Here is a 15436-nt window from a genome sequence, read left to right on the forward strand (position 1 = left end):
GCTAGTGGTGTGTTTAGTCATCAACTCCAAATAGTGGCTCTGCTAAGATTGCCACCTGTCCTACAGGAAATGGACTGAAAACACTTCTCATTCCTACATACCACAAACCCCTGGACAACTGGGAATACTTGTGGGTCATTACCATCCTAGGCCATATTTGAACTGGTGATCTCAAATTAACTACCTTGTGTTGCATTATCTTTCCTCTACTTCATGCCATTCTTTAAATGCTATGTCAAGAATGCAAAGTTATAAAAACGATCTTTCCTGCTTCACCTCAAGAAGCCTTTTTTGTTGTTGTTCTATTAGAAAAGAATGCAAAATGCACAGCATTTAACAGACTTCCTTTGTAGGGAACAAGTAATACTAAACAATAGTGTTATATAATGGATAGATTGCTTTTTCCTTTACCCTGTACTAATCTTCCTAATTGATTTCCCAAAAAGGCAAATGAGAGACCAAGCTACATCCTGTGGTTGAAACCTCTAGGTAAACTGCCCCCAAAGGCAATGGAAGATTTCCCAGAAAAAAAAAAAGCAGAAGAAACAGCCCCATTGCCCTGTTGCTGACTTAATTCTTTTTTGTGTGTTCTTAGAGTTTTACAATGGGCAGCTTGCAGTTTTATAACGTACAGAGAAACGAATATGCTCACAAAAAGAAATTCGGATGTTTTGGGAACAATAGAAGAGACATAGCAGAGAAGTGACTTAGGTCAGAATAGCTCATCAGGGAAGATTATTTTTTAAAACATGTACATTGAACAGATAAAGAAGAAAGTAATATTTTAATAGGATAGTGAAAAATATAGCAGATTGACAGTGACAGCAGTAAAAGAACAGGAATACAGATATTTTCAGAGGATTAAATTGGTACCATGTACCCTCAAACCAGGCAAGTTGTTTGTTATAAGAGGTCTCTAAACAGATCTCCTGTATTGAGTAGATGGTTTTCCTTGAAGCTGTCAAAAATGCTTTATGGTTCTCTACATTAATTCATGTTGAATATTTTCCATGGTTGGTCAGACTTGGACTTAAAATAGACATGAGAAAGGTCTTCAGGTTTACTGTCAGTAACATTATTAACTTCATAGCCAGCTGGATGACGGCATGGTCTGTGACCAATCCAATTTACAAGGTAACCTTGCCTGAATCCTCCTGGTCCATCAAATATAAATAACAAAGTGAAGGTGCGAGAATAGAATTGCAAGGAACAGTGGGAGAAGCAGTAGTCAGAAAGCAAAACAAACACAAGGAAAAACAATCTGTGAGGTCACTCAGAAATTAATCATTGTGTGTTCTCACCCTACGGCCTCCACACATAGGGGGTTCCTCGTGCTTCACAATCAGCCCCTGTAGTCAGTAACCTTTCACGCCTCAGTGATGTGCTTTCCCAAGGGAAAAATAAGAGTCATGTGTACCTTTATCTGCAGCCTGTTCACCCTTTTATACATTATTCTTTTATACTGTACCCTACCACTTGCCTCAGCTGAGGAAAACAAACTTACACTTTCATGGGCAATTGGAGATATATACATACTCAGTTTCTTAAGTAAACTGGGAAGAGAAGATAGAAATCCGTCTCTAAGGATAATTATCCCTCTTGCCCTATCTCATTTACCTTAAAGAAGTCTTCTGAAACGAGTTAATACAGGTAAAACATCTGGCAAAGAACCTAATACAAAATAAGTGTTCAGTAATTACTGACACCCTCTTTCTTACCCTTCTTACTAAACTATATACATTTCAACAACCCCCAGAAGTACCTTCTCTGCAATATCAAACAGGTGGCTGAGGTTGACAGACCAGAGCTGATCCCTGTCCTCAGTAAATTTCTTATCCCTTAACACTAGTAATAGAGATAAAGCACTGCTTAAAAAGGAAATTTCAGCCAATACATGTTATATTTTCACTACACTTGAACCTTTTCACCACAGGAGCACAGCTGTTACACTACATAAAGGCTGTGTGCAAGGTTTGATAACACTGATCACTGTCTTTCTCGTGACTAAAGCATAAATCCTAAGTATCCTGCTTACTTAATATAATGGCACATGTCTATTTTGGGGTGCTCCCATATTTTTTAAGTGTGCAAAGAAGAGAAATATGTTTTAAGTCAATCTGAGTTAGATTTTTGACTCATTAAAAATATTATGCTCCTTGGACCCAGATTGGGAAGTGACATCTGAAATTAAGTAAGTTGAGGACTTGCTAGGCATTCTCGGGGACTCAAGTAACACTGCAAACAATTTGTTTCAAGCAAAGTGGACACTCAGCTTCGGCTACAAGATCACTCTTCCGCAATAGATGGTTTCCACACCTGAACTGTGACACCACTTTTCTTGGCTGAGAACTTCGGCCTTGGTGCCACAAAATAAGATGTAGAGGCTGATTCTTGCTTTGGAGAGGTGGGAATGCCCACGGGCACTGGCGACGCACTGACGGGCGAGGTGGCCTCTGCAAAGAAGGGATGCTGAGAGCTATATGCTGGGACCGAGTACACAGATGAGGCCTGCGCATTAGTGGGCGAGCCAGCATTCACTGGCCGGGGAGGAAGAGCTTGCTTCATGGCTGGCATCGAATTGACCTTGATGGATGACTTTTGGAGGAGGCCATCCTTTGCATCTGGAGGTTGGAAAGTAAACAAGGATGCATTTAGCTGGTATGGTTGGTGCTTCATGACGTCCAAAGCATTGAGGGGTTTTTTGCCCTTTTTCTTGCTTGTCTTAGAGGCCTGTGGGGCTGATGACTGAGACTTGACAGCGGCCAGAGGGTAGGAGGGCGAGTGGATAGGATTGTAGGCCACAGGAGGAGGTGCTCGGACGTTGGAGGAGTACTTCCATCCGGCCGGTAGAGAGGGAGTGGGAGACTGGGCGCGAGCCGCATGGGCCTGCACGGTGTCTGAATCCACCACGTACTTTTCCATCCTCGACTGCCTTTTAGCAAAGAGCTGGGCTCCTTTCCCGCTCATTCCCGGAAGCTCATTGGATGGTCCCACTGCACCAGCATGAGCGGCGTTTACTGCCGGTGCGGGAGCCGTTGGCTTCGGTGTGTAGTTCGGACTGGCCACTGCTGCCTGTGGTCCTTTGAAGGGACCAGCCAGGGTCAGAGCACTCGCGGGCCGGGCAGGAGCGTAGGAAGGCTGGGCTATTTTGATGGAGGAGACAACGGTGCCCTGCGATGGGTTGGACGTGGGGAAGGCAGGAGGTTGGCTTGGAGCCATTCCTGGGGACCAGACCGGAGAAACTGGAGTTACTGGTTGGGAGGACGAGGACTTGACTGCAGGTTTCGGAGCGACAGGAGGCGGAGTCTTTTGTTTGGCAGAGGAGCTCTGCATGAAATTACAAGCCTCTGCTCCTAAACTGAGGTAGTCTTCTTCGGGTCCGGAATCGCCTCCAGCTCCAGCTCCCTTTTTGCCTTCTGAATTTTGAAGAAGTGACAAGAGTTCAGGATTCGGGTTCACCTTGGGCTCTTTAAAAGTGAACATGGGTTTTGTCGTGCTCCTCCTTTTGGCCTCCTGCAATATTCCGGTTCTTTTTGCAGGCACAGCGATCCTTTCATCCCGGGAAGCTATCCGCTCAGATGAATCGTAAAAGGCTGGCTGGGACCACGGGGCAGGCTGGGGCCACGGAGGAGGCTGCGCTGGGCCAGCTGTGGGACTCGACACTGCTCTGGGGAAGCCCTCAGGTGGAGGTGTGACCGCAGAATAAGGTGGAGGCGCAGGGAAGTCCGCGATGGGACTCGTCATATTCCGGGTTGGGGAGAAGGGGGCTGCAGGCTGGCTCACAGACCCCGGGAAGGGTTTGGCTGTTCTGTTCATAGGGACCGTCCTCTGGGCCTCTGCTGTTTCGGACACCCCACTGAAGCCATTCTGTTGGGGCCCATGGCCAAGACCATGGCTAACCTCGATGTAGCTTCTGCTCACTGAGCTCTGCACTTTCACAGACTCTTCTTCCTTCCTCTGGTAAGAAGCCATGGTTCTCAGGCTGTCTGTCTGGGCAGCATCTGGCTCTCTGCCTGGCACTCCTCCCATCCTCTCCTCCTCTCTTTGGGCCGTGATTTGATCCATTCGCTCCCTCCTCTTGGCAAACATGAGGGCACCCTTGCCCGTGGTGTCTGGCAGCATCTCCATCTTGTCCCCTCTGTTCAGTTTCTTCTCGATGTCCACTAGTCCAGAATCCCAGTCAAAGTTCACAACTTGTGCACTGTCGTCAATGTCAGACAATAACTCTTCATCCACTTCTGATTCACTCGTGCCCAGAAATGCTACTTCACAGTTGTCTTCTTTGTCTCCTTCTTCCTCCTCGTCCGCCTCTCGCTCAAGCTCACCGGTGCCGTAGCTGACTAGGGTGTATTTCTTGGCCCGCCTACGACGCTTCTTAAACATCAACACCCCCTTGGAGTTGGGGTTGGGGGCGTCGGTTAGAAGGAGGGCAATGCTTTTGCATTTAGATTTTGCTTCTTTCACCTGCTTTTCTGATAGGCTTTCACTTCTCCTGAGCCCTAGGGAATGTACAAAAATTATAGTGAGTTGGTGAATTCCAAGAAGACCTCAGAGCAACCCAGAAGTCAACTCTCCTGGGGAAAAGTGAATATGAAAAAAAACATGCTTACAATTAGCCACTGAGTTCTGAAACAATCTAACTAATTTCTCTCTCTTATTTATTTCAAAATGTATGCTTTTATGATGACATGCAATGATATATGTAACTACACAATGGTCTGTTTCACTTGCTCATATAAATACATCTTTACGTATACTGACTAGAATATACGTAGCATATGGATCTTTATACTTGGACAATAAACGCTGGCTACTAAATGTCAGTTAAGAGGATGTAATCCAAACTAAAAAGGAATTAATTTAAGGACATAATATTTTCTGTAAAACAAGTTAAGACATACCTTGTACTTCCATATTTAAAGAATAAAATGTCAATATAAAACTGGTTTCAAGCATTTTTAAAACAGGGGTGGGGAGGCAAGAAACTTTTATTTACCTAAGTGTTTTAATGTAATGAATTTAAATATTTAAGTTTTCTTCTTCTTCTTCTTTTTTTTTTTTTTTTAACTTTGACATCTCCCCCAGAGTCTTTGTATTCATGAAGGCTGGATTAATATAAGTTCAAAAAACAGAATGAATAATAGTTGAAGGCATTGAATCAATAATTGCTAATAATTCAGAACACTGGATCATTGTGAATACATATAAGAAATTTAAGCTAAAAAGCTGTCTAGAGAAATTTGTTTGAAAAATTATTGCTGTTTTGGAAATCCAACACTACTTTAGTGGGAACAAAAATAAGTGTAAATCTTGGGGAAATTTAAAAACTATGTGACTGGTGACCCTCAACTGCGGGGAAAAGCTCATGCGGGAATTAAATCATTTAAAATGAGAGTTTGATGGTTTTAAAGTAACAAACATTTATATACAAATTTTTAATTTTATCATTATGGTTACAAAAATAAATTGGTGGAAAATTAACTTATAGCATCAGTTAATTGTCATCATGTACATAATGATAAGGAGCATGATTCACAAGTAAGTTCTGAATTCTTCAAAATAGTTACATGGAAATTTCAGGAAAACTTGTTGAATATTTTATGATTAAAAATTAGCTTTTTTTTGTCACTGGAAAAAATAAGACTCAATGATTCATTTTTTAAAAATAGAATAGAATCAGAGTGAACAGTTTTATGACAAAGTTACAGATATTCCTTGGCAATCAAATTTTATTTGGAGAAAGTAGTAGAAAGTGTGATTATTCCTAAATGTAATTCCTCTTTCTGAGTAGTGTTACACAACTTACTACTGAATTGACAGTCACAGTTGCACGGTTGTTGCTAAAACTTCACTGTCAACATGTAAAGTATGTGAATGCTGCCTTAATACACTTGTCTGATAGGCTACAAATGTGAAGATGCATACAGATGCTTCAAGTACAAGGACGATTAACAACACTTGCCAATAAAGCTACAAATGGTTATGCTAAAAATATGCTTTGAAAGGAATAACGATAGGTTAGGAGATTTCGTATGCTATTTTGAATAACTGAGTTCATTACCATTGTGTGTCACTCATACATTCAAGTGCCTTTGCCGGTCAGCCTTTACCTCCTCAAATGGAATTCCAAAATTTGTTTAAAAAAGAGAGGGAGAGAAAAGAAAATAATAAAAATCATAAAACCTAACTGCCATTCTTATCCTCATTCTCCTTCTGGTGATCACTCCCCTGGGTAAAACAAAACACCGTCAACAGCCTTGAATTTAAATATATTCTGTGTTTGGGGGCATTTAAATGCCTCCACATGGCCCTGGAGAATGACTTCTGTGTCTAGAAGGTAGATGAAATGCTGTGCAGTCGAATGAAGACCTACAAAACGGAGAGGCTCATGTAACTGCTCAGTACTTCACATGTCCTTGTCCATCAAACTCACTTCTGCAAGCATCATCAAGCTGCACAATGATTTTTTTCAAAATGAGGATCTGCTTTTCATATCAGTGGTGGAGCCTGCATTTTAAAGACATCTCTCAGAAGCAGACTCCACGCTTTAAACTCAAAGTCCGCAATGACTTCAAATACTCCCCTGTGACATTTTACCTGAAATATTACAACATTCTGAGACAAATCAAAGGGACACATTTAACAATATTATTTTCTTTAGCAGCTCCTGTGCCTTTGGGGATAAAAGAAACTGCATTAAATAGCATTTAAATCTACTACTAACTTCACACTTAGTGCCTCCATTTCAGAAATTGGTATTCTCCACAGTTTCACATTTGTTATTCTGTGCATTAATAATTTTTTCAAATCACAAGGAGACATGAGAAAAATCTTAAAAAAAAAAAAATCCATGCAAGGGAAGCAGCAGCAAAAAGGCTTAAGCTCCCAAGCCCCTTCCGATAGCCCAGCAGTGGCCCCAGAGAAGGACTTACGTGCGTGACGCGCTCTGTGCTTGTGAGGTCTGCTGTGATCCCTTTCCAAGCGTGGATCTTCTCCCTGCTCTGTGCCTTCTGATGAGACTGCAAAGGATACCAGAGAAGGAGGTGCTTCTGACTGCCCTCCTTCCACTGGAGAATCCACACACCCCTTTCCTGCCTGAAGCCTGCACCCTTCCGTCTTCTGCCTGTCCAAGCAGTCGAGTATCACTTCCACTCGGGGCAGCCCCTTGTCTCCTGCTTCATTTCCCTGGATCACTTTTAACTCTTTGCCACTGGAGATCTGGATTATCTTGCTGGACCTCAGAGAAGGCTCCCCTTTCTCATTCGTGGGGACCGAATTTATGTGGACAATCCTGTCATGTTGTAAATAAGGATCTGGGTCAGGAGACTTAGATTTTTCAGCTCCCAGGAGAGCCACCACGGGGACATTTGTGCCCTTGTGTCTCTCTTGTGAAAGGGACAGTTGTAACTCAACCACAGGGCCTGGCTGCCCAGCTTCTGCCTTCTCCCTTAAGATAACCTCCTCTGCTAAGCGTCCTCTTTGGGAGTCGGGCATGTAGGGAGCCACATGGTAGCTCAGGCCTGTTTCTTCTTTTATGCTCTCAGAAAAACCAGGACCACTCCCTTGGTCCTCAGTTAGAGGAACTCCACTCTTGATCGAGGCAACATAGAACTCTCTGTGCTGGTTCTTTGTGGCTGGTCGAATCTGCAGAGTGGTACTTTCCACGCACCGCTCATGGGTGGGATGCTCACGGTTTTTGTTTTCAGTTTCAGAAATGGAAGTCTCATTTACTCCACTGGATGGTCTGCACACAGAAAAATCAGTCCAGATGGTTAAACTGGAGTGTGTTACACCTGCCAAAGAACTTCCCAACACTTTTATGATACATGATACCGTCAAAATATTTCCTCCTAAATGTCAACTGCAACATATTTGAAAGCAGAAGTTGGCAACATGTTTATCTTATTACTTAAGGATCTTCCAAATAAACTTTTCTTTAAAGCAAAGCCAAAATGCTTACAAAAGATTATGGAACCTAAATCCATCCTAAATTCAGCTTTTATTTTTTAAAAGCACAGGTTATAGCTTCATGGATGTCCTTTATCTGTAACTATTTGTGTGTTTTCAAATAACCATGTTTGTTCTAATATGACAAAGCATTTCAATGTCTTACTGACTAAGTTTAGGTCTGAACACTATGTCACATAAACATATTCAGCAGCTTCAGAACAATATTAATATACACATAATTCAAGTAATCCTTTTAGAGGCTGTGCTTTCCTGAAAGGAATGAAATAGAAGCTGTTTTTCAAACTCCAGTGAGCATGTGTTTTGTAATAAGTGGACCCCAGCCCAGTACTCTTGTGCAAAGAGAAATCCTTTCCATGCTGCAATGAATCATTGAGTCATGGAGTATTTATAATCGGAGATGTCTCCCCTTCTCCTGTTTGAACCTGTGTCTTGGAGCATTTCTTTGTAGGATCTCTGAAATCAAACTGTTCTTTACCTCTCACCTAAGAAGTCCAGAGTTGCTCACCACAATCCTTTGATTCTGACCTTAACCATTCTCAGTTGGTTTTGCAAACCTAGGTTTGCAAGAAGCAACGCCAGTTTAAGAGTCAAATGACTTCTTGCTAAAACTCAAAATTCTAACGGCTTTTAGAAGAGAAGCATCATTTACAGAATAGCTGTAGGTGATGCCTTCATGTCTCACATTTGTAAGTTCAAAAAAAAAAAAAAGCAAAAAACAGCAGTGTCTATCTCTGCCCCTTTTGTCTTCCCTCAAAATGCACCCTGATTAATGCCAAGTCATCACTCGAAGGGAGTGAACCCCTACTCAAGGGGCTACGCAAAGGAATATATCTTAGAATCTATCTGATAGAATTTCTAATGTTCTAAACAATTGCTCCTAACCTTGCTTTTGACTGCACTTAGTAAAACAAAACTGAACAAAACAATAAAAAACCAACAATCAAGTGAAATGAAGTTTTCTCTAAGGAAGTAATCTGTAAAGTTTCCCAGTAATTAAAAAAAAATTATAATATAGCATTTTAAAAACATGGTGATAGCAAATTAGATCTTTCTTGTATAGGAAATGATGAATACACTCCATGCAACTAAATTTGATGGTACCACAAGGTCAGAGAGTTTTAATTTAGGAAGGCCTCAGATGGAAGTAGATTAAATCACTTTGAATTATGTTAGCAATCAATTAGGAAGCTGAGAAGAGAGTCATTTGAATTTATTCCAGGCTTATAGACTGTAATACAGGCCAATGGTTTAGATAAATGTTAATATTTACTGGTAGCAGAAGTAAAATGGATGTACAAGAGTAAAGATCATAAAAGCAACAGAGGTTAGAGATTTCATTTCCATTCAGCCTACATAGGTACAATGTTCAGCTATCCAGAATGGTTGTGGTGGTGGTGGTGACAATGATGGTGATGATTGCCTTTGGGCTGATTTTAATTTGAGATTCCATTCGAATCTCATCAATGATTTATTTTGTAAAAGTCAAAATGCTTAAGAGAAAATAATAATAATCATATTTCCAATTATTAAAAGTAGCAGAGAACTAGTTCATTTATTTCTGAAAGCAAATACGTACCAGAGGCTCGGCTCTAAATCACCAAGGATTTTCCCAGTGATAGCCACTGTAATCAAAACAAGAACTAGCAGGGAATGTCCCAGACCACAAATATGTTCCAAAGAAATTGGCCTCATTGACAGAGTAAGGACACTAAAAAGGGAATAAATTAGATAAAGGTTTTCCCCCTATTTGGGATATGATTAAACTTTTACAAAGATGGACATCTTTGATACCTCACAGATTTATGCATGAGTATGGCTAACACTGTGTCCGCACTTGGCAAGCTTCCCATTAGTTTCCTTATAAAAGCAAATGGTAGCTTTATAATTAAGTAGGATCCTAAATATTGGGCTTGAACATTGGGCTTGATGGCTAAATATTTAGATGGGAGATTTCAAGAATAATGCTATATTTCTTTTATTTTCACAAGATTATGGCCTTGCTGAGCTCATGTGTATATAGAAATGGAATCAATAGTGAATGATTATCAGAAGGGTAATGCTGCATGTAGTGTTTCTGCAGAGTTAAGACAAAACCTGGAGAGCTTTAAATTCTATGTGAGATGTCCTCTGACATCTTCTTCCTGAAGGTTCTCTCCAAGAAGCCAGAACTTTCCTTTCTGGATTCATTACAATGTAATGGTCAGAGCCTCACTTGCAAAGTCAGTCTGAATTTGCACACAGTACTGTGATTTGCACACTGCAAAAATGCTCATGCTGTAGTTTTTTTTTCCTTTTTTGTGATTGCCCTTGTTGTATTCTTTTTTTTTTTTTTTTTTTCGTGTTTAAAGTTTACTAGTGCATTTTTAAGCCGTTAGGTGGGAAGGGTGATATTTGGAGAGACCAGAGTAACAGGTGATTTCCATTAATAGTCCCAAAACCTTTATTCTAACCATCTGCTTTTATCCATACCCAAATACTTTTACTGGAGGTCCTGACAAGCAGAAATCTAGCTGCTTTTAGGGTTTTTGTTGTTCTTTTCCTTCTCCTAGGCATTCTCTTTCTATAAAAAATTATTGTACAATATAATGATTTAACACTTAAACACTTTTTAATGGAATTTATTGCTGCTATTTTTAAAATTTTAATTCCAGTATAATGAACATACAGTGTTATTATCAGTTTCAGGTGTACAATATAGTAATTCAACACTTCCATACATTATCCAGTGCTCATCATGACAAGCGCACTCCCTAATCCCTGTCACCTTTCTCCTTCAACCTCCCACCCCCCTCCCGTCTGATGGTGTCCATCAGTTTGTTCTCTATAGTTAAGTTAAATATTATTAATTCATCTGTGAATCTGGAATTATAATTTAGTGATCCTGACCCACCACAAAATCTTGACCCAGAAGTATTAAATTATGTTCAACATACTGAGCTTTCTAAACAGCTAGTCTAAAATACCTAAGATTTCCAACAAAGTTCATAAAACAAAGATTTTCAAGTTAATTCTCAATTAACCAGAAAACTAAGTTGATTAGAATTGCCATTTTTCAAACATGGTGGTTCTTCTGTTTAACTAAACTGACTTTCTACAGAGCAACCCCAATTTCCCCATAAATGACAAATTATATAGGTAGTAAAAGCTGTAGTCAGTCCTATCTAACTTCAAGAGAAAACATATATTCCAACAATTTTGTACCTTTTGATGAGCATTTGGAGAGAGTCTGTTATGCTCTCCATGAGCTTGATGACCTGGGGGTAGGTAAGGTCTGCACAAGGGTTGCCATTGATAGAAACCACTTCATCCCCCTCACAGAGCCCAGACCCAGAGGCTTTGCTCTGGCTTCGGATCTGAAAAAGAAAGCAATAGTTAGAATCACATAACGTGTAAAAACACTGCCACCCTCTCTGAGAAACTTTTATTCGGGCGAGGTAAATAGATCTGCAAACTATAACATTAACTCTGGTTTTTAATCCACCTTTCGACCTATAAGACCACTTCTATAAGACCTATAAGACACTTCTTACCCCTCTCACACACACAATGCACTATGTACCATCAAGTCAACATTTAATTCATAGCATTGTAAGTAAATGGAAAAGGGAAGTAAATCTATGACAAAGGAACTGGAATAAAAAAACAGAGAAAAGTGAGGGCAGACGTATTAAAAGAATTGAGTTTACATTAAAAATAATTATGTCACATTGTGAAGTCTGACGCTAGTCAGAAAGTGACTTCTCACATTAAAAAAATTTTTAAACCTTTCCCATTGCTGACGTGGATGGAGCACTGACTTTAAGAAGGAGATACAGGGCAGGACAGTTTAAGGAGAGCACTGTACAGCTAAATGAACTAATGAAAGCCATCCCAGCATAATGGGGAACTTAGGCAGCCAGGATATTAAGAATAATGTCAAAGAGAAAAATCCTTTATTGAAATCAACTATGCAAGTCTTGATACTAAGCAAAGTTTAGCAAAGAGGAAAGAAAAAAAAAGATTATTTTGCAAATAATAAAAACATCCCTGCTATAAAGATTGCATCATGTTCTTGCACAGAATGACATGGAACAAAAATTGAAAAAAAACCTAAAAGAGAACCTTCAGAACCTGGAAAGGAGAAATTCAGAGGACAAGAATAATGACTGAGAGCTCCCACCGGCTCCTTAGTGAGGAATAATTGGAGGTTTATATCCTGTAGAATTATGATAATGGTAAAATGTTATGCTGATTATTCTCCCTTTGCCTTTCCAGGTTCATTCTCCACCCTCTCCACTCTCCACCCTCCGGGCACTGGCCTCTAGAGACAGCACAGGCTGAGCTCCTCTGTGTGCCCCTGGTTGGATTTGGTCAACAGGAAGCCCCAGTTAAGACATCAAAGAGCAGAGGAATGAGAGGTCAGATAGATGCTCTCCCTGCTGAACTTGCTGGGTCACAGTTTGGCAATGGCTCTGTTCCTCCACCTAGAGAGTCATAGCTCCTCTACGATGCCTTAACTCTTATGTTGCAATAACACATTCCATCTTCTTGTATCTTCAGGCCTAAAGGTAATAGTAGCTTCTGCTTTTTATCTCCCAGTGCTTCAGTATCATCTGTTGGTTCACTTAAACCTGCCTTTAGTCCCTGCATTATATTATTTTTAATTACTCCTTTGAGCATGCCACCTATTTCCTGCTGGGACCCTAAGTGATACTAATGTGTTTAGGTTTCGTTTTATAATGTGAGTTTCATAGTTTTCAATGAACCATGTAACATGTCATACAATTTCAAACTTAAGAACACTTTCAGATACTACTGTAGATGTTTTCTACCAAGATGATCCCTTTTTATTAAAATCAAGATTCTAAATCCAGACAGCTCAGTCTGGTAAGCAATGCTTCTTGAAGAATATTTTCATAGCCAGGTTCATTTTAGGCATGAAACATATATCAACTTACCTACAACAGTTGCCTACTGATTCTTGCTAAGGTTTTAATGATAATCAATATGTTGACCAGCATAGTCTTAAGTTTATATCTCCTGGCCCATTTATTAAAAAAAAAATGTTTAATGCTTAGTACTTTTGAGAGAGAAAGAGAGAGAGAGAGAGAGAGAGAGAGAGAGAGAGAGAGAGAGAAAATGAGAGTGGGGGAGGGGCAGAGAGAGAGAGAGGGAGACACAGAATCTGAAGCAGACTCCAGGCTCTGAGCTGTCAGCACAGACCAAAATCATGGACCGTGAGATGATCCTCATGGGGACCAAACTCATGGGCTACAAGATCATGACCTGAGCCGAAATCAGATGCTTAACTAACTTAGCCACCCAGGTGCCCCTCTCCTGGTCCATTTAAATTTTAAGTGGTACTCTTGAAAGTAAAAGAATACCTTTAAGTGCCAAAACTATGACACTATTGAAGTTTGAAGTGATTCAGTTAGTTTTGTTCTGGGATGATCTATCCACTGATCATTATAAATTATAATCTAAAGTGGCTTTCCCTTTTCTAACAAATCTATCTCATTCTTATTTTTTGGAAGAACACACTAGTTTATTGCAAAATATTAAATGAATTCAATATTTCCAAGGCTATAAGGAAGCAACAAAAGAAATGAGAAAAAGAATATGCACCCAGTTTTGAAAAATATCTATTTAACTGCCAAATTTATTTGTTTTGTTTTGTCTTGCACGAAATAATTAAAATAAAGAATCACAAGAGAGTTGTGTATAAATCAGGGATAAAACAATACCCAATAATGAACACTTAAGTTGCGGTTAGAGTTATTAGTTCACATTTCAATCATTTAAATTTATTTATTTATTTTTTTATAAAATAAGATTAGGTGGATAACAAGGCATTTTTTGAAGTATAAACCCATTCAGTCAATTGAGTCAGAAGTACTAGAACACAGAAAATTCAGCTTATGGAGGACCAAAGAGGTTTTATATTTATAAAACAGATGTATCATTGTACCCTTCAAGGCCCAATCTTATGTGTGAGGACAGGGGGTTTCCCTTTGTTAGTAATAAGTTGTGTGAGTTTTAAGCAATTCCATGGGTTTGCAGAGCAAGTTGAAAAATTGTCCTTGGAAGATAAATAAATCCCCAAGTTAAGAGAGCTGTCTATCATCCAAACATGTGTTGCTTGACAGGAAAAGTACAGTTCATCATTATGCCTGTCAAGTAGAGCTTTTAATGGTATCCAAATAAGCAAAAGCATTATGGTAGGAGTAGTTAGCATTCCTTCAGAGCATGCATTCTGAGGTCAACATTCATAATCAACTGCTGTGATTGTGTTTCACTGACCTTTTACATTTGTCTGAACAGCAAGAAATATTTTCCTTAAGGACCATGTTAAGTATGATGATACTTCCCTTGCCACAAAGGTTTCTCTGTAGGACTACTCTTTCTCCATTTTTAAATGGACTAGGAAAACAAAGATTGTGTGACAGTGTCTATTATTCCCAGACATATCCTTTGCAGTCAGCAACTTTACCAAAATGGTTCTGTTCATAGGTTCTGTTCATATGATGGATAAACACTTATTAGTGTACAAAAGATCCTTACCTTACATTGTGTATAATTATATACTGTTAAAATGTATATATTTGAGTATTATGATGTATGTGAGTAAAAATTCTAACTCCTGAAAATAGTCCTATTTGTGAAAATGAAATATGCTGTCAGTGATAAATTTGGATATACAGATCATTAGCATTGATGCTGAATCTCAGTGAATTTATCAACCAGTCTTCTTCTAAGCCATTAGTCATAGATTCATAAAATACATGTCAAAGTGGGAGAGAATACCAACTCTGAAGGAAGACAGATTTCAATCATGTAGCTCCAATAATGACGATCTGACTGAACTTACATAAGTTATATTACACTTTGAGCTTTAGTTTCCTAAACTGTAAAATAGAGCTAATAAATATTACTTCTTTAGATGGTTAAAAGGGATTAGAAATAATATGTATTAAGTTCCATGATGCATATACAACTCCTAGAGGTGCCCAAGAAAGGGCTAATGGATAAAAATGACTCGGCTTCCAGCACATACACACACTTGAAAGGAACGTGCCAAGTACGAAGAAAAGCTATAGAATGTTGGTAGTTTGCCAGATGTTTGAAAACATCTGGATTTATTTTCAGTTTTTATGCATATATTTGGCATTAACTCATCTTAATCTAAAGATAAAGGTTGTATCTGTCTTTTCCTCAGTAAGTACACATTTCATAGCTGAAAGGTGGAAGAAGACAAGCCTACTTATTGCTTGAAACAACAATACAGTTATTTAAATACTAGTGGCTTGTTTTCATTGAGCACTTACTATGCTAAGCCCTATGCATGCTCAACCACTTATCCCTATAAAACCTCAGTGAGAAGTATAAATATAATTCCATTTGTGTATGTTCAAACAGGCTTCCCTCACTTTCATTTTACAGATAAGAAAACAGAAAATTAGGTACTTTGCCTAAAATCACAGAGTGA

At 39.4% G+C, this 15436-nt stretch overlaps 1 protein-coding gene across 3 annotated transcripts in view; it reads right to left on the reverse strand.

Moving 5' to 3' along the window:
• Positions 1 to 15436, reverse strand: part of SYNPO2 (synaptopodin 2) — a 172926-nt gene that overhangs the window by 27111 nt on the left and 130379 nt on the right. For 2 of the 3 annotated variants that reach the window (XM_006930894.5, XM_045055922.1), the window contains exons 2-4: positions 11173 to 11324; positions 6933 to 7744; positions 2317 to 4499 (exon numbers count right to left, since the gene is read on the reverse strand). In XM_006930894.5, the coding sequence (XP_006930956.4) occupies positions 2317 to 4499; positions 6933 to 7744; positions 11173 to 11324 (3147 nt within the window). The remainder of the gene's footprint in view (positions 1 to 2316; positions 4500 to 6932; positions 7745 to 11172; positions 11325 to 15436) is intronic. The other variant, XM_023252846.2, reaches the window with a different exon arrangement.

Source organism: Felis catus, chromosome B1, assembly GCF_018350175.1.
Source record: "Felis catus isolate Fca126 chromosome B1, F.catus_Fca126_mat1.0, whole genome shotgun sequence".
Classification (NCBI taxonomy): Eukaryota; Metazoa; Chordata; class Mammalia; order Carnivora; family Felidae; genus Felis; species Felis catus.